This window comes from Nanorana parkeri, unplaced genomic scaffold, assembly GCF_000935625.1.
Source record: "Nanorana parkeri isolate BGI_ZX_2015 unplaced genomic scaffold, ASM93562v1 scaffold791, whole genome shotgun sequence".
Taxonomy (NCBI): Eukaryota; Metazoa; Chordata; class Amphibia; order Anura; family Dicroglossidae; genus Nanorana; species Nanorana parkeri.
In genome coordinates, this window is record NW_017307059.1 from 420700 (window position 1) to 447101 (window position 26402).

At 43.9% G+C, this 26402-nt stretch overlaps 2 protein-coding genes across 2 annotated transcripts in view; one reads left to right on the forward strand and one right to left on the reverse strand.

Annotated features, from left to right (window-relative positions):
• UBR1 (ubiquitin protein ligase E3 component n-recognin 1) overlaps positions 1 to 17540 on the reverse strand; it is a 100919-nt gene extending 83379 nt beyond the window's left edge. Inside the window, 1 exon segment of the mRNA XM_018564891.1 lies at positions 17400 to 17540. Coding sequence (XP_018420393.1) covers positions 17400 to 17453 — 54 coding nt within the window. The 5' untranslated portion in view covers positions 17454 to 17540.
• A 419-nt stretch (positions 17541 to 17959) lies between these two features.
• Positions 17960 to 26402, forward strand: part of TMEM62 (transmembrane protein 62) — a 31324-nt gene continuing 22881 nt past the window's right edge. Inside the window, exons 1-5 of the mRNA XM_018564890.1 lie at positions 17960 to 18139; positions 21054 to 21165; positions 22254 to 22391; positions 22538 to 22583; positions 25730 to 25871. Of these exons, the coding sequence (XP_018420392.1) occupies positions 17975 to 18139; positions 21054 to 21165; positions 22254 to 22391; positions 22538 to 22583; positions 25730 to 25871 (603 nt within the window). The 5' untranslated portion in view covers positions 17960 to 17974. The remainder of the gene's footprint in view (positions 18140 to 21053; positions 21166 to 22253; positions 22392 to 22537; positions 22584 to 25729; positions 25872 to 26402) is intronic.

Sequence of the window (26402 nt, forward strand, 5' to 3'; positions counted from 1 at the left end):
AACCAAGTACTGAGTACATATGCATGCTTGTACTTTTCAGAGGTCCGATATTGTTCTATGTACAATCCTTGTTTTATTGATTGCATGTAATAATCTACTTTTTTGAGGTTGTGGATTTGGGGTTCTTGGGGTTTTCATGAGCTGTAAGTCATAATCATCACAATTATGGACAAATCACGGCTTGAATTATCTTGCTTTGCATGTTAATTATTCGAGTTTCACCTGTAAATTTGCTTGCTGCACAACAGGTACTGACAAACCTGAAAGTGTCCCATCACAACTGAAAGCAACGTTCAGGATGCAAGGATTGTAGACCACATGCATGATTCCTCTCATTAAGTCCTGATGAAGCGTGTGTGTTTTAGACCCCCAGTCTACTTGAATATCCCTTGACCCTAATGGTGTAAAGATGTATCTGAATTATTTTAACTGGTGTGGTGCTTCAACTCCTACCTCTACCTTATTTATTTAAATAGCATATACTGTATATCAGGGTTCTCAAACTACCGGCCCAAGGACCGATACCATGTGGCCCACAGCAGGCTGACAAGTCAGGCACACAGTCACAGACCACACACCTGACTTGGGGGAGCATCTCTGTCGGATATAGACCACATAGCTGCTCCTGTCGGTGCAGACGCTCAGTGCGAGTCAGAACACAGCATGTGACTGTAACTCTGACAGCTTTCAATGGGCTTCGGGATGGATTAGTAAGGTCTGCACCAGCCAAAGGTGCAGACGGTACTAAACAACCACTGAACCACCATTGAATGTGCCCCCTCCCTGCAAAAAAGGAAGCAGGTGAGGGGCTCTTTCTTTTATTTTAAGAAGAGTGTGTGTGTGTGTGTATATGGGAGCCTAGGTAGCCTGGGCCCTGTTTGTGTATCCCCGAGTTTGCCCAGGGGATATTTTAATGGTTTGAACTCTGGCACAAATATCAGTGATATAGACATTGATCCATGTGAAGAAGATCTTTCATGTGAGAAATGCATAGAGGGATCTCCATTTCACCGCCTATCGGTAATATACAAAGGACAGTAATAGGGTTGTCAACTATTCTCATTATCGATTAGTTGGTTGGATTCCCTAGCTCTCTCCTCCACACTGGGAGGAGGGCACAGCAAGCTGTGGGCAGGTGCAATATCCAGCCTGCTATTGATTATTGCAATTTGAAATGGCCAATAGCAGGCTGGCTATTGCACCAGCCCACTACCTGCTGTATTTACATTCAGCTGCCATCTGCAAAATCTTACCACTGACAGCTGTCATTCCCTGACTGAAGCTATTCCAGCGACATGTGCAATTAACATTATAAAAAAAAAATTTAAATGATAAAAAAAGTCATTCAGCCCAACAAATTCTGCTGCAGGAGGTATGTTGCAGTGCCATTAATTTCATTGGCACCCCAAATGTGCTGCCCACACTCCCGCAGTGTGATGTATTTGTCAAGAAAGAATACAGACAGATCAAAATTTTCTTTTCAGAATGTCCTTCTATAACAGCAGCATGGCCTTATTCTAATAAAGAGCTTTGCTGTAGAGTTCTGTGGAAGTTAATTAGGTCTGTGTGTATTCCAGTGAAGTCCGTGAGAATGCATGTTTCATGGAGTACAGCCAAGAGACACAGGGTGCTCAATAAAAGCTTCAACCATCCCCTCCCAAAAAAAATTGTGCACAAACTGTACATAACTCCTAAAATAGAAGCATGGAAGTAAATTTGATTCTTCTAATTCTAAGTATACAGTGTATAAACATAATCTCTTGTGTCCTTCATTTAAAGCGCATATAAATCCAAAAAGGAAAAATTAATATATTGGAGTGTACCAGTACTTAGGAGAGGTGGCAGCATTAGTTTGCTTTTCAGGATTTCTTTCCTCTATTTTCACCTGGAAAGCCTCCCGGTAATACACTCTCCTAGGGTGACAATGCTTACTTACTGTACTGTATGTATGGAGGAGCAGTGTGGTCACCCTAGCACAGGAAATGTGTATGACCACAGAACACCTCCACCTTTTATCCATAACATGGGGGTTGCTCTGTCATTTACAGAGAGAACTGGGAATAATACTAACTAACTGTCAGCATTGGCAGATAGCCCAGAAAGATCCACATCAACTCCCATGATCAATAACACCCCTCCCCCTTATCACCCAGGTCAACTCCCATGATCAATAGCACCCCTCCCTTTTCACCCAGGTCAACTTCCATGATCAATAACACCCCTCCCCCTTATCCCCCAGGAACCCCCTGTGATCAATAACACTCCTCCCCCTTGTCACCCAGGTCAACTCTTATGATCATTAACACTCCTCCCCCTTATCACTAGGGCTGCAACCAACTAATCGATTATGAGAATAGTTGTCAACTATTCTCATTATCAATTAGTTGGTTAGAATCCCTAGCCAGCCTGCTATTGGCTATTGCAATTTCGAAATCTTGCCACTGACAGCCGTAATTCCCTGGCTGAAGCTATTCAAGTGCCATGTGCTTATAATATAATAATTTTTTTTTTTAAATGATAAAAGGTGGGGAAAAAGTCATTTTCGGTTTCCGCCTGACAAATTCTGCTGCAGGAAGTGTATTGTAGTGCCATTCATTTCAATGGCAGCCCCAAATGCGCCTCCTACCCACAGTGTGATCGCCCACATTTGAATGCACGGTACCGCAATGCTGTGTGTTGCAGTGCAGTGCGATTGCAAAATAATTGTGCATGCAGTTTTATTCTGACGTAAGCTTTTTGTTTGTGACACTGCATTTCTGTATTTTATTTTACATTAAGGATGGTATTTATTTAATTTTATGTATCTGACTAATTGAAAAAATAAACCAAGCAACTAATGAATTATGAAAATAATCCCTAGTTGCAGCCCTACTTAGCGGGCTATTGCCTGCTATATGCCGACAGCGCAGAGCCGTGCTGCAGCTGGAACGGATACAGTAAAAAAAAGTTATCAAACAGGTAAAAACGTACCTGTCTCCACCGCTCGCTCCCATATGAAGATACTCGACTGGCTGTGAAGGATCATGGGGCGGGCGCATGCGCAGTAGAGATCTTCGGCCGGGAGAAGAGGAGAGACACAGTGTAAGTCAATGCACGTGGCCTGGCAGCATGCACACGGACATACACCCAGGGACACAGGAATCAACGCTGAATCAGAGACCGGCACAAGCACTGGAGGGATTCCTGAAGACTATTGGAAAGAAGATGATGATCGGATCAAGAGGCATCATTTAAGTAAGTCATTAAAGCGGCATTTGGGGGTTCGAATTTAATGTCACTTTAAGCCCCTAGAGCAAAAGAGCAGTTAACCCTAGCAGTGTGGGGGGAAGCACAGGGTTAATTCTTCATTTGCCTGGAGTTCTTCTCTAAATGGTTATTAAACCCTCCAGTGTTTTTACATATATCTACTGCTAGCAAGCAGTAGATATATTCAAAAAGTGTTAAAAAAAAAAACCTGTGTCTTTCCCGCGCGCACCCGTCCAAAAATGTGAAAATTCTCCGGCGGCCGCAAAGCATCTTGGGGCGGGCGCATGCGCAGTTCACATTTTCAACCGGGAGACGAGGAGAGACCCAAGGTAAGTCTATGGACGCGTGCATCCGCATGCAGACACCGTGGGACAGGAAGTGACAGCAAGGAGAGAGGAGTTAGCGCTGGATCGGAGACCCGCAGTAGCGCTGGAGGGACAGATGAAAACGACAGGAACGAAGAAGATCGGATTAAGAAACATCATTTAAAGGAGAACTATGAGGTGAGTGCTTTTCACTCACCTCATAGTTCTAGCCGACCTGTGACAATGAGACTGTCACAGGTCAGCTCAGTAGATCGGGAGGTGAGCGAACACATACCGGGTTCACTCGCCTCTCGATCCTGTCATGGCTCTCTGCCGTGACAAGGGGAGAGGCTGGATTCCCCTCTCCCCGCTCCGATCCTCCAGCGCTGACTGGCGGAACGGACGGGGGAGGGGGCGGGTACAGCTGGCTCTGCCTCTAGATAGGCAGAGCCAGCTGTCACTCACGCAGCTGGGCGGATCCCGTCATCTAAGCCTAGTTTGTGTCCTTCCGTTACCCTAAGGAGAACTATGGGGAAAAACACTGACCCCCATAGTTTTCCTTTAAGGTAAGGGCTTTAATTAACAATGGGGGGAGGGAAAATATATTTGACTTTAAGGATGTATTAATAAATACAGAGTTGCATTCTGTTATGTCTTTTATATCTTCCTGGAGTTCAGCTTTAAACAACATCTTAAAAGGAGAAGAACAGAAATACAAATGGGAGTTCCCTTTCTATTTTATCCAGCACATCTTTCATGATCAAAGCCAAGGATGAGAGAGGGTGTAGGAACCTCCTCTCTTTCTACAGGAAATGATAGAATCTTATTTTAAAAACAATTTGGAAGAGGAAGCAATGTGCCCTGACTTACTGGCTCCGCTGAGAGACGCACTCTAGAAAACACAAAAAGAATAAAAGACATCCCATTTTGTTATATTTATCCTAGCAGTATTTGAAGATGCATAGATGACATATATTTAAAGTAATATAATTCAGAACATGTTTCGTTTTCTAGAATTCATTTGATTTGTTATGAATTAATCTACAAAATCTCAATGATAAGGAATCAACCTTATAAATGAAATAATAGACCTGGATAAAATTGAAGCATGGGCTACACATTGGCAAATGCGATTGTATGTTGAAATATGTAATTTTATGCACATGGGTGCAAAGAACAAGTGCGCAAACTACAATCTGAGGGGGTCTGCATTAGGGAAGACAGACATAGGAAGGGACATGGAGTGCTCATGGATCACAGATTTGCCAATGGCACGCAATGCCAAGCAGCGGCCAGCAAAGCAAACAGGATTCAGTCCTGCATTGAAAGAGGGTTTGTAGCAAGGGATAAGAGAATAATACTTGCACTTTATAAATCACTGATTCGGCCTCATTTTGAGTATGCAGTGCAATTTTGGCCGCCAACTCTCAGGGCTTGTTCACACCAAATGCAGACCAGATCTGCATGAGTTTCTGCACACGCAGTGCAGTGTGTTATACCGCGTTTTTTGCTGCGTTATTTATGCGTTCCAGGCCGTTTTTGGTTTTTAAAAAAAAAGGGCTTTCAGTGCATTCCAAAGTGTTTTTGATGCGTTTGCATGCGTTCCAGATCAGGAAAAATAGGGCTTGCTACAGTTTTTTTACATGCTCTGGAACTGAACGCTGCGGAGTGAACTAGAGCCCAAAATACCATTGGAATACATTGGACGCAGTTTTGATCCGGTCTGTAACTGCTCTGCTCCTGGAACGCGCTTGGTGTGAACTAGCCCTCAGGAAGGACCTCCTCGAGCTAGAGAGAGTTCAAAGAAGGGCCAAAAAATAAATTAAAAGGGATAGAAGGCCCTAAAAATGTGGAATTCCCTTCCACTGGCACCTCTATCCGCTGATAGCATAGATAAGTTCAAGAAACTGCTGGAGGAGATTCTTCAGTCACTTAATATAAGGATATGGGAAGTGTTAAATACAAATAAATACAAACAAACACAAACAAACACCCACATAGGTTGAACTGGATGGACCTTGGTCTTTATTCACTCTCACCTATGTTACTATCCTCCCTCTATAAAAGATCTAAACGCCTTAGTCTCCATATACCACCTTTCCCCACAGCTTTCATAGACAGGGGAATTCTTTCACTTGTGTATGTAGAATTACAAAGGCTTACAGAGATTTTGCGTACGCTTCATTTGTTCATTACTCACTACCACTTTGTATTTTGTTATTGTAATGACTCAACAGTTCAGCGATGTTGTCTTAGATTGTTCACTTCTCCTGCCTTCTAACTCCTCACCCTTTTGTGAATAACTCTGTGAATTGCCCTATTCACATAAGATTTCATTTTTCTTGCATTTATACATTTCGCACAAAATACACGCCGTGATACGAGGACAAATACAGTTACTTGCTGGTACCAAATGTTCCCTTCACTGGGACTACTAATGTAAGCGCATACATTTTGTATTTATTATCTATACGCTATCGGTAACTCTACAAACACATGGGCAGACACAAAGATGTAAAAGAGGGAAAAGAGAAATTAAGTTATCTTACATCAGGCAGTGTTATGCTCATTGTCAGACAATAAAACAAGGCCCAGAGCCTGCACCAGGTGGATGTGGATTTAGCCATCTGTTTGCCTGTTCTGTGTCACAGTGGTCATATGTTTTCCTGTAGACACCAGTATGAGGATACACTGCTTTGTACCATGCCCTGACTGGCACTGTACCAGAAGAGGCACCGCCATTCGAAGTAAGTCTGTAATCCTTTGTACACCACATAAACATTTCAGACACAAGATAACACAAAAGCAAGAACAAAAGATATTTACCCAGGCTAAGAAGTGCTACTCATTGGTCAGCGCTGTCAGGTGACCATGCTGACCAATGAGTGCTCGCAATTTGCGAGCGAAATTCAAGATTTATGACACAGGGCTGCCCTGGACAACAGTATGGGGTACAGATTGTACCCCGTATCGGCGGAGGGGAAGGACTGTTCGCCAGAAGGTAAGTATAGCGATGAGGGCAGATTTAAGCCGGTGATACAATTTTCCAAAATGACTTGGAAAAGTGAACCTACTCTTTATGGCAGATTATGTGTTATAGAGCACTGCTGCCCAGCTACCAGACTATGGCACAAAGTGCACGCAGAACATAACGCACACAATGCCCTACACATGCGTTTATTTGCATGCAGATGGCAGGCCCCTGAAGCGGTTATACAAAGAACACAGCTGTGGCTGCAGCCGTGTTCTTTCATTATTTCTTATTATTGCTTGCCCGAAGCAGGGCTAAATGTCCTGGGCGTTGGGCGATAGGAATCCCACACCCCTGCAGTCTCCGATGGACAACGCATGATATATTACAGCGTGTCATTATTTATTTTACAAACAAAGAAAAAAAAGGAGAAACCATGTCTGAAAAACGAAGTACACCTTACACCTTTTTATTCAATAGCTTGTGGAACCACTTTTATCAGAGGTAATTGTTTTCTGTATGACTTTGTCAGTCTCTCACATCGTTGTGGAGGAATTTTGGCCCACTCTTCTGAAACGCTGCTTCAGTTCATTGAGGTTTGCGGACATTTGTTTATGAACAGCTCTCTTAAAGTTACGCCACAGCATTTCAAATCGGGTTGAGGTCTGGACTTTGACTAGGCCATTGCGACACCTTGATTATTTTCTTTTTTTTTAGCCATGCTGTTGTAGATTGGTGAGCTTGGGATCCTTGTCTTGTAGCATGACCCAACTTTGGCCAAGCTTTAGCGGTCAGACAAATGGCCTCACATTTGACTCTTGAATACTTTAGTATACAGAGGAGTTCAAGGTTGACTCAATGACTGCAAGATGCCCAGATCCTGTGGTTGCAAAACAAGTCCAATCATCACCCCTCCACCACCGTGCTTGACATTTGGTATGAGGTGTTTGTGCTGATATGCTGTGTATTGTTTTGTCAAACGTGGTACTGTGCATCATGGCCAAACATCTCCAAATTTTGTCCAAAAGATATTGTTCCAGAAGTCTTGTGGTTTGTTCAGATGCAACTTTGCAAACCTAAGCTGTGCTGCCATGTTCTTTCTACAGAGAAGAGGCTTCCTCCTGGCAATCCATCCAAACAAACCATACTTGTCCAGTCTTTTTCTGTCATGAACCTTAACATTGAACATGCTAACTGAGGCCTGTAGAGTCTGAGATGTAACTCTTGGTTGTTTTTGCAATTTCTGTGAGCATTGCACGGTCTGACCTTGGGGTGTATTTGCTGGGACGTCCACTCCTGGGAAGATTGGCAACTGTTTTGAATGTTTTCCACTTGTGAATAATCTTCCTCACTGTAGAATGATGGACTATAAATTCTTTGGAAAGAATGTATAGTCCATCAGATTTATGGGCAGCAACTTCCCAGATTTATGGGCAGCAACAATTGTTTATCTAAGATCATTGCCGATGTCTTGCCTTCTTGGCATTTTTAATATGTCCGAATACGTAAACCCATAGAATTCAAATAGGGTGTAACTTCTTTTTCACACAACAGTAAGATTCTTCATATGCCAGGGCTCCATACGTGATTGCTACCAGCAACCTCCAGATTCTGGTTATCTGAGTCTGTCTCCCCTTACTTTCTCAACTTCTTTCCCCTTTACATTTCCCTATGTAAAGGGGAAAGAATTTGAGAAAGTCAGAGGAGACAGACTTTGGTAGATGTGTTAGGTCTGTGATCTCTTACAGACCTGTTATATCACTTCTTTATAACAGGTCTGTAAGAGATCACAGACCTAACACATCTAACCAAACCAAAGAGCGTACAGCCATTATCTATGCCATCCCAAGCAAAAAAATTGTATACCAGATTTTCTTTATCTGGTCAGATCCTAAACTTATTTTGGAAAGATGTTGAGATATTTCAATGTTTTTAATTATGTTGATGTTTAACCTACTACAATTCTAAATGGTATGTATCAGGCATCCCAAGAGTCACAAGGCCAGAGGGGATTATAAATACAGATACAGAAATCTTTTTTAATAATGAACTATGGTTAAAGTGACAATAAACCCTCGATTTTTATCCCCTCCTCCCCCCCCATGCTGCTTTAAAGGGGTTCTAAAGCCTTCATTTTTTTTGCCTATATCTACTGCTAGCAAGCAGTAGATATAGGCAAGAAGTAAAAAAAAAAAAGAAAAAACGCTTTAACTAGGTTTAAACTTACCTTGTTATCGCTGCGCACTCCCACGCCGAGAATCAGGAACTGCCTGTACGGCCACAAAGAATCTTTGGGCGGGCGCATGCGCAGTTCCGATTCTTGGCCGGGAGACGAGCAGAGACACAAAGTAAGTCTATGGACGCGTGCACCCGCATGCAGACACCGCTGGATCGGACGGACAGAGCAGCCAGCGCTGGATCGGAGGGACAGAGCAGTCAGTGCTGGAGGGACAGATTAAAACATCAGGAAAGAAGAAGATCGGAATAAGAGACATCATTTAAGGTAAGTGCTAACATTAACATGGGGGGAGGGAAATTTTTGTGTGACTTTAATGCCTCTTGATCCAAACACCTTTTTCCTTCCAGTAGCTTTAAGCAATACCTTCAGCGCTGGTGCCGGTCTCTGATCCAGTGCAGACTGCTGTTTCTTCCCATGTCCGTCCGGCGTGCACGCTCCCGTCTGCGTGCATTCACTTTCACTGTGTCTCTCCTCCTCTCCCCTATGATATGGACTGTGCATGTGCCCGCACACATTTCCTCTTACACAGTCGTTTAAGAAGCTGTGGTATGCAGCCGGGCGTGAGCGGCGTAGACTTAGGTAAGTATTACCTATTTGACAACTTTTTTTTAATGTTGTGGCATATATCTAATGCTTGCTAGCAGTAGATATATGTAAAAAACAATTGAGACTTTAATTCGGTTTGGCGGCAGAAGGATAATTTATTGATGTACAGAAAATAGTAAGCCATGGCAGCCAGTTATCTTTCATATTGGTGTTTTCTGGGTTAGTAGTCGCTAACATTTTTAATCTGCTCATTTGCGGCTATTACATAGCCGTGAACAGGTGGAATCCGCCATATTATCGCGCTTGTACTATTTTGTGGGCCGTGTGGTTTTGTACCGGGCTGAACAATGCATATTAGAGTGCATTGTTTTTTCTGTTTAGAGTGGCTTTGCGCGTATTCGGCCGGCCAAATATGTGCGGACAACTGCTCCTGTGTGAATGGAGCTTCAGAAGAGTTATATGCACAATAGTGAATGTTAACAGACCAATCAGTAAAATGCGTTAGCTGCCCTTTAAGCGTTCCACTGCCCTTGGCATTGTGTAAGGAGTAAAATATTTATAGCGTAAATAAACAAAAGGGGCCAGATGCAGCATCCCATTGTCTGTGAAACTGCAACACCGCAGGAAAAAATAGTGCCAACAGAGGGGCAGGATGGAACACCCATAACCATCAGGACTATATAAACTTCTACATGGGCTTTTCAGGAAGCAGCATAAAAAAGCAAAGATAACAAGTACTACTACTAACCCAGGAAAACACCATAATAAAAGCTAACTGGCTGCCATGGCTTATTATTTTTTGTACATCAATAAATGATCATTCCGCTGCCAAACTGAATATGCACCAGAGTATACGTCAGAGAAAAGATCCAAGAAGAAATATCATTGCCTTCAGCATAAGAAGGTTGTGCCCATAACAAAGATCATGCATACCTATAAAATGTGCAATAAAACATATATAGCTATTCCAAACATTATACCTAAGGACACCGAGACACAGTAAATATGAAGGTTGAATGGAACCGGAGGAGGAGGACCCTGCCACCCATCCACCTGTCCTCCATTTACAGAACGCTTTGCAATCTGAGAAAGAATAGCACAAATTCTCTGAATGGCCGAGAGAAGAGAAAGGAGAGGACGAGCAGAACCCATGGTTCAGTCACAGCCACTGATCTTAACTCCTGAAATGCTGGAAGGTCAGTGCTGTGGGTAGTATCTGGCATCACAGCAGACAGCATGGCATGGGACACTCTTCACTAGAGGCAAACTATGTTCCCGATGCTGCATACCTCAAACCTCAGCTTTAAATAAGTAAAATAAAAATGATATGTTCATGGAGAACTGAGTGACCCGCCTATAAGCCCCAGGACACAAAAGCCAAGGTGGAGCAAAAAATTCATTCTGGGTCCAGCTCTGCATAGAGACTAATTGTTTCTCTGCATACACAAGTCTCTTTTCCAGGGTTTAACACAAACAAAAGTTAAAATATGTGTTACTAGAAGCAGTATACCAAAAGTAATTAGGTACATTTAGCAATTTTAAAGTGAACCTATGACAAAACATGTCCAACGACAAACAAGCAAAAGATGAGAATAAAGTAGGAGGGTACCTTCAGTAAAAACTGCATGTCAAAACAATTAGGAGAGCCAGAGATAAAAGCATCTAAAGTTGCATTCAAATCATAAAGTAGAGTTGAAGCCAAAACCTTGAGTTTAGTTTTGAATAGAGTAAGGGAGAGATAGAACCAACCACTGTCTGCTCTTTTTGCATCCCATTTGGGAGTTCTCCATTCACTTCCTTTGAGACAGCCATAACAGGAAGTGAGAGGAAAGCCCCCCAAAGAGAGGAAAATCCCTGGTAGGGTAGTCATCATAGTCTCCAGATCTAGTGTCCTCATTAAAAGATTTCCCATTTAGGGCTTGTTCACACCAAATGCAGACCAGATCTGCATGAGTTTCTGCACACGCAGTGCAGTGTTTTTTTTTTTTTTAGTTTAAAATGGGCTTTCAGTGCGTTTGCATGCGTCCCAGAGCAGGTAAAATAGGGCGTGCTGTAGTTTTCTTTACATGCTCTGGAACTGAACGCTGCGGCGTGAACTAGAGTCCAAAATACCATTGGAATACATTGGACGCAGTTTTGATCCGGTCTGTAACGGCTCTGTTCTGCTCCTGGAATGCGCTTGGTGTGAACAAGGACTTATTCCTGTTCTGATGACAAAGTTTGGGGGTTTCCTTCACTTTCACTGATAGTGGTCACTAGGACAAATAGAGATGCTTGAATCGTTCTAACGGGGACACAGACAGCAATAAAAACCTGACAGAGGTTCTAATCCTTCTCCACACTATGCAAGACTAAAAAAATGTGGGGCTTAAGTTGCATTTTCACTTGCATGGATGGTGTGAACAAGGCACATAGAAAACTAGTACACATAGTTTACTATGTGTCCTGTTCACACTTTACATGTGCATCGGTGTGCAGAAAAACACAACTCAACAGATATGGTGTGAATAGTGAACAAGTCCCAGTTTACTTTAAAAGCTTTAGCTTTACTGCACTAATATATATATAACAACATTTGATTTAGTAAACCTGTGGCTTGCCCATGCACATCCCCCAATGTGATACACAGTACAGTCCATTCACTCGCCAAATCAAATACTTGGAACTTCCAGGTTTGGAGGAAGACGTGACACCATGTGACAGTGCTGGTGATAGGTAAATGGCCCAGTGACATCATACAGACACGGGAGGGCCCTGTGGAAGTTCTGAGCGACTTAGAGAGTACTCAGGGCTTCCTCTGTTCATTCTTGGTGGGTGAACAGAGAGAACAATAGAATAGTAAAGGAAAGGCAGGTATGTGAAACTGGAGAGGGGTATGTTAGCAAAAACTGCCTGTTTTGCCCCGCATGGAGAAAGCACAGGTTCACTTTAAAATAAAGACCATATAAACATGATACATTAAAAAAAAAAAGATGCAATACACAGCTGTCATATTTCATGACTCCTTTTACTAGTATGGCCCAAAAAGATAAAGTTTACAACATAAAAAATCCCAAAGACTTACAAGTATACAACTCATAAACCGTGAAAGACAAACACAACTGAAAGCAAAAAACAATTGTGATGTTCGGTGGAAACAAGTGTAACATTTACTTTTACAGATTTATAGATATGTAGCTATATTTCTGTGTTAGCTACATTTCTACCAAACATTCCATATGCTGGCAGGAAATCATAGGACTTTCCTTGTCTTTGTAACAGCTTGAAGGCCGTACAGTTAACCCTGTACATTCCTATTCTACAGAATGATCAGTCCAAGTGAAGTGCATATTGCTGAAAAACAAACAAATGAACATGAACCCATTGTCTGCTACCGTATGTACATTTCTAAATGACTAGTTCCAGGAAAAAAAGAAATACCCCTCAAGGGGGGCTGCTTCCACACTGCAAAGGGTAACTGATCATTTATGTGTAGGGTACCTGTATAAAAGACCTACCCTGATTCCTGCTCGCACTGGCTTCAAGACTGGCACCCACAGCACCCTACAAAACCCTGCGTTCTGCCGGTCAAAGGCTTGCTGACATCATCACGTACAATTCAGGGCCCATAGCCCTGCGTTATGTATAAGGACACCGAAGGATAGTTCACAAGCCCGAGTATAGGGGAGAAGATGAGAGTGCCGACTGCCAGGGTACCAGGAACAGGTAAGTGAAAAGTTTACACAGGTCCCCTAGAGGAGTGGTTCTCAGCCAGGGTAACCTCAGGACCCACATTTGAAATTGGTAATCAAGTCGTGACCCAAGTTGCTGTGGGGGGAAGGTGCATTTGGGGTGCCATTCAGATGATTGGCAATGCGACGCACCTCCCACACCAGAAAGCGCGGTAGGTGCGATTGCATGGTATGCACCGTATGACAGTATGTGACATTGGGTATTGAACAAACATATCAATACTATAAAACCCCTTCAAGTGTGTGCCGGTGAATTACTTTTATTTACCATCAGTGTTTTGCAAGGCGCCATCCGTGTGGTCACCTGGGCACCACATATACCTTGTGGTTTTGAGACTGTGGCAGTGCGAATGGGATTTGGACTTTGTTGTGAACCAGAATGTGACGTCACTCCGGTCCAAGCACCTCTACAGGGCATGCGAAGAAGCTGTAGGCAATGTACGTATGGATGAACTTCCATCGCGGCCATACCCCCAGCCCAAGCGGAAACTTGGTGCCGGGCAGCATATTTTAAATGGCTGATCAGAGCTAGAACTGACAGTGCTGCGCTAGGGGGGAGACTGAGGAGCCTCTCACCTAGCGCAGTGGAAGGCACACGGCGACCCACTGAACATGGGAAACAGTAGAAAGGTGGCTTGACCACTGAACATGGGGTTGCGACCCACCAGTTGAGAACCACGGCCCTAGAGAATACCGAGCAGTTAATCCTTGCAGTAGCCCCACTGCAAGGGGAATTTTTTTCATTTCCCTGGAGATTGGCTTTAAACCCCATGCAATTTTCATTAATATGTAACAAGTCAGAGAGTAACTCTGGGGATGAATAATAATAACAGCATTAGGGGAGGTTTCCATTTGTTTTCTGTCCGGCTGGCTACTGTCTCTTGGGCAGGAAATAAGGGAGGAACTCCCTAATAGCAGTGCAGACGTACAGTATAAATCCAACCGATGAGCTGATCCTTTCCCATGCTACAAAAAGAAGGAAGTGAAGGAAAATCTCCCCAGGCAATAAAACATGGCAGAAGCTCTATGCTACCCCCGCTATCCAAAACAAAATAAAAACCGATTTTAGGCTGGAGTACCACTCTAAACTCTGGATAAGCGGGTTTTATTTGCCAATAGGAGGAAGGTTCTAACTTTTACGCGCTCGATCTAAAACCAAACAAAGAAATAAGGTTTGCCTTGGCTTGTTACACTTTTACTCCACTACTTATTTCTAGTATTTCCATAACACTGACACCCATCACAGAGCTTCATGGCTTGTTCACACCATGTCCATTGACCTGTGCTTTTCTGCATACCACTGCACATGTATAATGGGTGGAACTTATTAAAACTGGAGCAGCTGTGCATGACAACCAATCAGCTTCTCTCTTCAGTTTGTTCAGTTAAGGTGGCCATACACTTTACAACCCTTGCAAGACTTTTGTCTTGCGATGGTTGTAAAGTACTTAAAAAAACGTACGATCTGCCCATCTTGGACAGGCAGATCGTACTTGCGATCATTGCAAGCGGGTAGTGCGTGCGCACACCGGCCCGTTCGGCAGTCGTCTCTCGATCATGTTAAATTGTACGATTCTCGGCAGGTTTTCCAACATGCTCGAAATACAAAAGTCGTGCGTCCGTACAGTAGAAACAGTCGCACGCCTTCCATACACTGCACGATTCTCGTATAATCGCGGGATTTCCTGCGATTCTCGTACGAGAATCGTGCAGTGTATGGGCACCTTTAAGCTTTGAAAATGAAAGTTAGAAGCTGATTGGTTGCCATGCACAGCTGCTCCAGATTCTGTCTGCTCCAGTTTTGATAAATTCCCTTCAATGTGTATACCCCAATTACACACTGTAGACAATCTGAAGGATGTGACACCCCATTCACACTGAGCGACATGGATATTGCGCGTTTTTCCGCGCGTAGCGACTATGAGCTACATTGCGCGATATTGAGCGACATTGCACATTTTATTGCACTACGCAGTGCGTTTTTTGGGCGGGACTTTGTCGCTGCTACATTGGGCTGTAACCAATCGACAGCGATCTTGATGTGACATCATTCTTTCCTTCCATTTTGCACTGCAAAAGTGACCCTTCTGTAGCGCAATATCGCCGGTAATGCGCAATTTTGCGCGACACTATAGAGTCTATTGGAGCCGAATCGTGCGACATCCGCGCAAAAAAGGGTCGTGTACGAGCGACGAGCAACAGGCGACATTGAGCTGTGAACAGCTCTATTGAAATGCATTGGACAAGCTACATAGCGCAATTTTGCGGCAAAAATCGAGCGATAAACCACTCAGTGTGAACAGGGCCTTAAACAACATCCCAGTATATTTGAGGCACCAGTCATACTTGCTGTGCGAAGGAATGTGCGCAAAATGCACGTGTCATTAAACATGCTAACGGCACCCCAAACGTAGCCAGTACAACAAATGGTTATGTGAAAACGCACTCAAATAACTAGAAATAACTTAAATAAAATAAGCTCGCAGCCAAAACAACTGCATGAGCTACCTTGCTGCATTTGTTGCACGCAGGGCAGCCCATCGAAATGACAGGGCTGCCTTGTGCACGTAGTAATTGTGAACAGGGCCTGGGGCTGTGGGAGAAAACTAAAGCTATTGATGGAAGCCACACAGACCCTGGAAGGACAATACAATTCGGTGTAGAGCAGTGGTTCTTAACCTTTCTAGGGCCGGGACCCCTTGGTAACATTTGCCAAGTTGTGGTGACCCCCAACGGTAAAATTTAGGGTTGACGCGGCTGCTGCAGCCATATCTGGCGGCGTGGCGGGAGAACTGACACTGCTGCGCTAGGAGAGGGCTGAGGAGGACTCTCACCGAGCACAGCAGAAATCACACAGCGACCCACAGGATGAGAACCACTGTTGTAACAGCTAAAATGGCAAACCATATAACACAAGCCGAGGGTGTCAGCTTTTATTATTAATAATAATGATGATAATCTAATAGCTATCTAATAGTGGGAGACTCCCGGCGACCCCTGGCAAATTGTCATTTGACCCCCAAAGGGGTCCCGACCCACAGGTTGAGAACCGCTGCATTAGAGGGTACCTTTGGTGGAACTAAAGAGGGAAAACAACAATGGGCAGCGGACAGAGCATGTTTTAGTAAAAGAGACTCTTGTGTATACTGCCTGCAGTGGGTAATGTACATGCTCAGCTCACCCCTGGCATCTGGAAGGGGCAGAGAATGTAGCCTGGTGAAGCTCTTGTGCAAGTTAAATTTACATCACCAGTGGCTGCCCAATGGCCAAAGAAAGAAGACACCAATGTGATGGAACAAGCTGTCAGCGCTTGAGGAGACCAAACTATTGCCAAGTATGTATGCTGTGCAAACGCGCACATTATGTCACGAGCCGCCGCACCATTCCCCCATACAGCTCCTCTTTAGGCGGCTTTAAAACTCAGCACCAGAGCTGCAAACCAACCCACCATGCCACACAGTCCTGAAGATAAAACCCAACTGAACCTTCTGTACTAATTACTGCAGTCAGGCGGCATACACAGGAAAAGCACACTTGTGTTATTGCAGTATTTACATACTGTATGTGGGGGGCAGTAAGGGTTAAGTACCCTGTGTTGGCAGCACGTTGGAGAGTCAGACCTCTGTGCTCTCACATACAGTGCAGACGTCCAGGTCTCCAGCGGTCTGGCACACCTCCTGCACACTGCTCCAACAGTGCTCACATTTCTTATGCAGCTCTGCTCATATGGCCGGACCACTGGAGAACCATGTTGCCGTGCTGTGTGCGAGAGCATTTAACCCTTACTGCAACACGTACAGTATGTGGAACAAACATGAGCAGCTGTATTACTGGACATGGAGTCTGACCGCAGTGACGGTTTGTTGTTCCTGCGAGTATGCTGATGGTTCCAAGTGTTCTCTGTGATTCTCAGATGGTGAATGTCAGTGTCAGGTGTGGGGTCCAGACGTGCTGAAGCCAGGCTACTACATGCTACTCAGAAGCCCCCAAAATCTCTCATGACAGGTTTCTCTCCTGCCACCCAGCACAGACTCCTCTCCTGCCACCCAGCACAGTCTCCTCTCCTGCCACCCAGCACAGACTCCTCTCCTGCCACCCAGCACAGTCTCCTCTCCTGTCACCCAGCACAGTCTCCTCTCCTGTCACCCAGCACAGACTCCTCTCCTGTCACCCAGCACAGTCTCCTCTCCTGTCACCCAGCACAGACTCCTCTCCTGTCACCCAGCACAGACTCCTCTCCTGTCACCCAGCACCGACTCCTCTCCTGTCACCGACTCCTCTCCTGTCACCGACTCCTCTCCTGCCACTCAGCACAGGCTGCAGTAAACAGCACAGCTGTAAACATCCAGTTCAGCTCTCACCAGGCTGGGGACATTCTCTCCCCTCAGCTCTCCGCCTGCAGCAGCTTCCTCCATCCTCTCAGCGCTCAGACCAGCTCCAGTATCACAACACCTCACGACACTACGTCTTCAGCCAAGGTGTGGTTTACGGCTTCACACTCGCCTTCCGGCCGAATAGGCAGGCATGTGAAAGACGTGCACTTCCCTCAGGTAACCGCTAGGAGGCACTAAAATTCACAGTAGACTATAGGCTTATTCTGTTTTATTACCCAAACGTTACAGTTAAACAATCTCACATATTTCCAGAGCTTAGCCGATGTGTGGCGCTCCCATTAAATAATCCAGCAAAGACATTGACATTTACTACACATAGTAGCCATAGACATCGGTCCTCCAAAGAAAAATACGTCGTTTATAAGTCAGCCCCGCCCCTTAGCTAACAGTGCGTAGAACTTGTCTGGCCCCTGTGCATCCTCTCTATGGTGGCTGTCAGCAAGGCGGAAGTGATGGACGCGGAAGCGCTGAGGCTGCTCTGTCAGGAGTGGGGCGGGGCCAGGCCAGCTGGAGGGTTCTGAATGGGGCTCAGTCCTGGAAGGATGCTGAAGCTGGTGGCTGGCTTGGTGCTGGGGCTGCTTCTGGCTCTGATTCTGGGCAGCTATAGCAGCACTGGTCGCAGGGCTCAGCTCAGAACCAGACATGCAGGGGACATGACTGGACCATGGCCTGGGAAGGAGCTCAGTAACATCTTCTGGGCTGTACAGGTGAGCATATACAATGGAGCATGTCCTGTGTTCTAATGATATTGCCCAGCTCCAGCCAAAATGATTTTCCCTTTTTATTTAGACTATGGAAGGATTGGGATCTCTGTCATTCAGATATAAAAGACACAAATGAATGGAGCTTTGTAATCAATAATACTAGGGATGCATCAATATAACATTGCTAGACCGTACATGAAATATACAAAAATGATCAGGCCAAAATGGAATGATTACTTTTCTTCCCCAAAATGCTTTAAAACTTTTAAAATGTATCTTTTATTTTATTTTTATTTATTTTTTTATTTTCCTGTCGGGGGGCTCTGGGGAAACAGACCCCTGATATTTCCCTTTTTAAAATAGAAAAAGAGATTGAGGACACAGAGTCCTAAATCTCTTTCTGCATCGACTGAATGAACAGGAATTCTCTATACTGAGTGCTCCTTTCCATTCATAACCTGTGCAGTTACTATGTCCACAATCATGAATGAACAGGAAGTGACATAGATCACTTCCTGCTCATTCATAACTGGTGACAAAGCAAGCTTACTATGTCCTCAGTTATTTACAAACACTCAGCGATCAGTTCTGATTGCTGAGTGCTTGTAACCCGCTCTCAATGCTGAGTTCTCCGTTTGTCACAGGAGGCTGAGCGAGGTGGTGCAAGAGAAGAGATCGATCTCCTGTGATAGCTGACAGCTGTCTCCACCCCACACTGCCCCACTCAGCATCCTGACAGTATCTCTCCTCCCCGCCATGCACTGGTCTCTGTCCCCTCCAATCCCTGCTGCCTCTGCCAACATAGGCGGGAAAGAGCTGGGGACACAGACCGGCACTACTGGTACTATCAGCATCGTGCCATTTTCGGCCAGAATTTTGGTGCGTCCCTAAATAATACATCATTAAATGTGGTGTTTAAATGCAAGCAGTGTAATTACTTGAATTGGATCTAGCATCAAGCTCTTGCAGTCTACAGCAGAGCTCAGAGGGGGAGGGTGAAACAGCATAAGGAGTCAATCATGTGTGTTGCAATGATGCTGGACGTTTTAAGAAGAACTCAAGTCAAACAAAAAAAAAATGTATTCTTGCAGTGGGGCTACCCCCCTCAACCCCCTCCCGCCGCACTGCAAGAGTTAAGTGCTCATTTTGTCTAGGTGGCATCAATAAAGCTATACCACTCTCCTGATTTGGCTCCCTAGGGGCTGCTAGACCAGTCCGTGCAGCCTCTTCTTCCCTGGGCTCCATCTTCATTAATACATCCTGTGTGTGTGTGTGTATGTATATATGTATATATATGTGTGTGTGTGTGTGTGTGTATATATATATATATATAATTACAAGCATGCTGCCGGAGCGAATTATGCTCGTAAACTGAGGTATTACTGTATATATATATAGATATCTATATATCAAACTATTGCAGTCCTTTTACAACGGAGCTCATACTAGGGGATGGAGAAGCAGCACAAGGAGCTAGTCAGGAGGTGTGCTACAGTGCAATGAGCAGGTTGCTAGGAGGAGACAGCAAAGTGACAGAGATGAACTCATCAGTGCTCTTCTCCTTTAACTGTCCAGTCACTGGTGATGTGTAAGTGAAAGTCAAACTGCCTATGAGAAAAATCAGGTCCCCTTTCCCATAGGTTCTCATGAACCTGTAGCACCTCCTACAAGCTGAGTGTCAACTCAGTGGGAGAGGAGGATCTCTTCTCAGCACAGAGCTTAGCCCCGCCCACATTACATTACACTGAATTGTAAGCTTATGGTGCATTTTTTATTACAGGAGTACATTGCAAAATGTATTCTTGTATTTTAAGCAAACTAAAAATGTAAAAAAAAGGTGTACCCCATAGTTCTCATTTAACCCTTGCAGTGCTGGGGTAGCCCCGCACTGCAAGGTTTAAATGAGAGGGTTAATTAGAGTTCTTTTTTAACAGATCTTTTCAATGACTGCATTTTTTGTAGCACTCTTGGTGGAAGAGTCGGCGACCAATGATATGGAGCATCTTTCTGTCTTTTTCATTGTAGGTCTTTGCATTTATTCATTCATATAGTTTGTTCCTGTTCCACATGAAAGGTTTGCTGGAAACCATGTCCAGAGTTTTGGTCATATAATGATAACAAGGTTTCCACTGAGTTGACGTGTCAGTTACCTCCTTATAACTATGGAATCTGTCCCTTGGCAACAATCGCCGGGGCGTAGTTGTCCGAGCATCTTTTCTGAGGAAGCCAATCATCAAACAATGGATAGCAATGGGCAGCGGTGGAGTTGAAAGTGATTGGCTTAGAAACAAAACAATTGAAAAAGGAAGTAGTACAAGAAGCAATGGGCCAACTTGACCATAGGCGAGAGTAACCAGAGAGCGGGACTACAGGTATCTAAAATATTAACCCTTGCAGTAGTGCTCCTTTTGGTTTGGGGGTTTAAAAAAACTTAAGTGATTCTCAGTCCCGTCTGACTGCTAGACCAGTCCCCGCAGTCTCCTGTCCCCACAGGCTCTAATGGTCTAATTCCCACTGACATCATCACGTCTAATGCAGTCTATTCACCTGCATTAGATGTGAGGACACTGAGGGACTTACCACAGCCAAAGCGGAGGGGCAGAGAGGTGAGCATTTACCTCCAGAGGACCCGAAGATCAGGTGAGTATATGTTCTGTATGCCGACCCCATAGACCAAAATAAGCAGTTAACCCTTACAGCGCAGGGGTAGCCCCATAGCGAGTGTTCATTTTTAAAATAGCTAGATTTCGCAAAATGAAATGGGCTTTAAAATGGAACGGATATGATTTTTTAAAATTCAGTGCTGATGATGGAATGAACCAGGAAGTGGTCACTGGTGGATTATTTTTTTTTTGCCTTGTGAACTGTAAATAAATCAGACATATAAAATAAGAGATCTGTATTTTCTGTTTTATAGGTGACCGATATCCATGTTAGTAAATTCCTGGATCCTGAAAGGGTGTCACAGTTTCAGTCTTTTTGTACGGAAAGCCTTGCGATCATCCAGCCGGCCCTTGTTCTAGTAACAGGTGAGATAATGTTTCGTTGGCACTCCTTGGTTTTCAAAAATGTTGTTGAATGATGCGTATAGTGCGGTTTAATTAACTCCGAAGTGGCCAAGATCAAACTTAGTAATCATTTAAAGTGTATGTATGTGTATATAATATATATACACATATGTATATAGTTAGGGAAGCACCGAAATTTTGGCCGCTGAAACAACACGGCCAAAAATGCCGAAAGTGCCATTTTGTGGCCGAAATAGCGGTGCATCTCTGCTTTCTCTCATAGAGCAGGGCCCAGCGGGGTGGAGAGAAAATGTCACAGGAGGCCAAGCGGTGCAGGAAGAGAGCGCTGTGAGCGGCCAGCATCTCTCGTCCCCACACCGCTCAGCCTCCTGTCACAGATCAGGACAGCTGTCACAGGAGGCTGAGCTCTCCTCCCGCACCGCCCAGCCCAGCCCCCTGTGACAGCTGTCAGGATGGAGAGCCGGTACAATGATCAGTGATTGCTGAGTGTTTGTAAATAATTGAGGACCTAGTATGTTTATAGTGTCCCCAATTATGAATGAACAGGAAGTGATCTACATCACTTCCTGTTCATTCATGATTGTGGTTATAGTAAACACACAATGTCCACAAGTTATGAATGAACAGGAACACTCAGTATAGAGGATTCCTGTTCATTGATAACAGGGGCTACAGATAGATAGATAGATAGATAGATAGATAGATACATCTATCTATCTGTAGCCCCTGTTATCAATGAACAGGAATATATATGTATGTATGTATGTATGTATGTATGTATGTGTGAAACTCGAATAATTAGAATATCGTGCAAAGTTCATTTATTTCACTAATGCAACTTAAAAGGTGGAACTAATATATGAGATAGACTCATTACATGCAAAGCAAGATAATTCATGTCGAAGGGAAGGGGTACCGGCACAGCTATCCACACCTTGTATTTCTTCCAAGTCAATCCAGTCAACTCTGCTTTAATTTGAGCAGTCTATGGCCAGCTTCATAAAGTAACTTGAATTAGCAGTTTTATGTATGCGGTAAGCCGCTATGTTTAGAAATGTATTATCAGCTGAATTTGAACTTGTTTGAAGGTGATCTGACAGATGGCAAAACCAAAGATAAATTGGGGTCTGACCAGTTTGAGGAAGAATGGCAGATTTACAGATCTGTTCTGAAGAAGTCCCAGATATTGGAGAAAACCAAATGGATCGACATTCGTGGGAATCATGGTAGTAGACTATTACATTCTTTTAGACTATGAGCTACACCTCCACTTTCTTTGTCATCATATTATATTATACATGACTCTCCATATGTTTCTGGTATGTCTATATAGCTTCTTGACTAAAACCCTTTTTTCTTGTCTACATTGCAGATTCATTTAACATTGCACACCTGAGCAGCATCAATAACTACTACAGGTACAGAACCTGGAAATGTGACGTTACCGTTGGGGTATGTGGGATAAATACATTATACCTACCAGTGTCTTATAGAGTTTGAGTAAAGGGAAAATTGAATAGTATCTAGAGTGAGCACATATTTTGAGTTAATTCGGTGGTTACCTTAAAATGAATCTGTAGCCAGACTATGGACATTCAAGTAAAGCTGTAAATAAGATTTAACATGATTCCTCTGTAGCTGCAGACACTACTCGGCACAAGCACTAATGTTTGTCTAATTCATTCTCAGAGCTTCTCTGCTCCCCCTCCCAGCATTGACTCGGCAGCCTTCCAATCTCTAATGTAAATGCACAGTATGTGCTGTTGTGACTGCCGAGGACGATTTGTTCCACAGTTCGTGCGGCTACAGAGATCAGTGACGGCTTGTCTAAAACTTGTTTACTGCTTGTAAATACTAGAATGTCCATAAACTGACCATCGTTTTTATTTTACGTAACACCTCCCTCTTCAGCAGCACATTTTCACCTTTCCTGTTCAGCCACTGGGAGTGATATATTGCCAAAAGTATTGGGACGCCGGCTTTTACATGCACATGAACTTTAATGGCATCCAAGTCTTAGTCCATAGGGTACAATATTGAGTTGGCCCACCCTTTGCTGCTATAACAGCTTCAACTCTTCTGGGAAGGCTGTACATAAGGTTTAGGAGTGTGCCTATGGGAATGTTTGACCATTCTTCAAGAGGTGCGTTTGTGAGGTCAGGTATGTTGGACGAGAAGGCCGGGCTCGCAGTCTCTGCTCTAATTCATCCCAAAGGTGTTCTATCTGGTTGAGGTCAGGACTCTGTGCAGGCCAGTCATGTTCCTCCACCCTAAACTCGCTCATCCATGTCTTTATGGACCTTGCTTTCTGCACTGGTGCGCAGTCATGTTGGAACAGGAAGGGACCATCCCCAAACTGTTCCCACAAAGTTTGGAGCATGAAATTGTCCAAAATGTCTTGGTATGCTGATGTCTTAAGAGTTCCTTAAGGGGCCAAGCCCAACCCCTGAAAAACCACCCCACACCATAATTCCGACTCCACCAAACTTTACACTTGGCACAATGCAGTCAGGCAAGTACCGTTCTCATGGCAACCGCCAAACCCAGACACGTTCATCGGATTGCCAGACAGAAGTGTGATTCGTCACTCCAGAGAACAGATCTCCACTTCTCTAGAGTCCAGTGGCGGCGTGCTTTACACCTCTGCATCCGACGCTTTGCATTGCACTTGGTGATGTAAGGCTTGGATGCAGCTGCTCGGCCATGGAAACCCATTGCATGAAGCTCTCTCTCCGCACTGTTGTTGTGCCAATCTGAAGCACACACGAAGTTTGGAGGTCTGTAGCTATTGACTCTGCAGACAGATGGCAACTTCTGCGCACTTCAGCATGCGCTGACCCCGCTCTGTCATTTTACGTGGCCTACCACTTCATGGCTGAGCTGCTGCTGTTCCCAGTTGCTTCCACTTTGTTATACCACTAACAGTTGACCGTGGAATATTTAGTAGCAGGGAAATCTCACGGAAAACACCTGAATCCAATGATTTGGAGGGATGTCCCAATACTTTTGGCAATATAGTGCATCTGTTGTTTTCGGGTATGGAGGATCATGTGTGTACACTCATGGGACAACATTATTGTTTGGCCCAGCAGTATCACATGGGGTCAGGGAATGAGTCCTTAGCCCTGCATAAGCAGCAGCTAGAGCAACTTTCAACTTAAGGAGGGCAAGTGAAGGGCATTTTAGATGGAGTATTGAAGGGTTAAACTGGGTAGGTTTTTTTATGCCATCTGTGCCTTATTGGGGAGATTTTGGTCTTGACATTGTGGACTAGAGGCTTCAGTTCTTTTTATTCAGTGATCTGGAACAGTCGTGCACATAAGCATTTCTGACTTTCCTTTTATCTATCTATCTCTATCTATCTATCTATCTATCTATCTATCTATCTATCTATCCTTGTTCACCGTTAGTGAAATGAGTACAAAGGGCCTGTGTTGCTGCCAGACATCTAGCATTGTCAGAAGGTCCCCAATGACTGCCTCTAGGTAGGTTTTATCAGTTTCCTTTAAAATGCTACCTGACCCTTATACTTCACACTGTTTTTATTCAGTGACTCAAAGCATTGAAGTAAACTAGTGAGACTCTTGATCTGCAAGCTTATTACAGAGTCTGTATGACAGCCGGACAATTACAGAGGACAACCCCCTATATATTATGACGGGCTTCCTTTAACACTATATGAAGGTATAATGTAGGAAAATGTACTAACTACTACTAGCTATACCATGACCTGGATAAATGAGAACCTTATAAAAATGTAGCCTTGCAGAATTTGGTTGTTGCTTCCCACCTTGTTCAGAGATGAATAATTACCAAGCTTGGTCTTGATTGTTTGGTGACATCCTGTGGCAGACTTCTCCTTCTCCTGGTCACACCTGTGCAGTAAATCCCCTCTGATTTCTATGGAGCTCATCTCCCAGAATAGGATAATAGAAGGCAATGGGGATGTACTGCGCAGGCACAGCCCAGGAGAAGATGTCTGCCACAGAATGTCATCAAACAACCAAGGCTTGTTAACAACCAAACAACCAAGGCATGTTAACCTTAGGCACTAAAACGTACCTAAGGTTAACATGATATAATGCCTGCAAGTATGTGTTAGTTTTTAGATTGTTCCCCACGGAGCCTATTCGATCCTAGGACAAGGCTTCTCACCATGTGGAAGTTAAAGACTAACCACCCTCCTCTCAGCTGTAATCCTTACCCCCACCCCATAATTTAATTATTAAATGCTAAAGCTTCTACTGCTCCACTGAGAATTTGGCATTTGACAATTAAATGAGTTGGGGTGCGGCTTTATCTTGATTTAGGTCTTCAGTTGAGCCTGGGCCTAAGATTCGATGAACTCATAAAGGACAGGGGGGTCTATTTAAGAACTCAGTCTGTGTATTTGTGAGCACTACAAGTTTCATGTAATTCAGCACTGTTACTGTGGGCTCTTTTATAGGCCAAGTCAGGTTTATTGTAGCTGTTGGAGAATATGGGAGAACAGTTTGTGAGGGGCTTGGTAGCAGAGAATGTTATTGAATGTTTTGCTATTAAATTGTTTAAACTTATTTTCCAGGAAATACTCAGGATGGCAAAAGGAAGGTTCCTTTCATTATATTCACCAAACCCCATTTGGGAAATACTCCTTCATCTGTGTAGATGCCACCCTCACTCCTGGACCCAAAAGACCGTACAACTTCTTTGGAATAATTAAGAAGGTAGAAGTCCTTTTCACACTAACCTGTTCAGTCTCATCTTTTTTTTTTTTTCTCATTCCTTAAACTTTTGTGTTTGACAGTTCAGGTATTCCAAATGTGTTCACAGTCAAAGGTGAATAGAAAGCACACTTCGAATTTGTTATTTGGAAGTAAGGCAAATGTGACCTGGCATTATTAATACCTGCCACGTTTGTGCACGTTACTAGAAAGGACATTACGATACAGTAACTAATCATTCTTGTATATTGATCTTTCACAATGTAGAGTACAACAGAATCCCCCCTTATTGTTTATATTGCACTAGTAAAAATCATCAACGTAATTGCATGCTAATAAATTAAAACAATAGAAGACCTCGCGCCACTACACCTGAGAAGCCGCAGCTTGAATCTATGCCGTCAGATAAATGAAGAAACTGACAACTGAAAGCCGCGCTGTGTGAATATAGCTAGAAAGTATCAAAGACAACTGATGCTAACACTGAAAAAATGTGTTACATACATACATACATACATACATACATATATATAT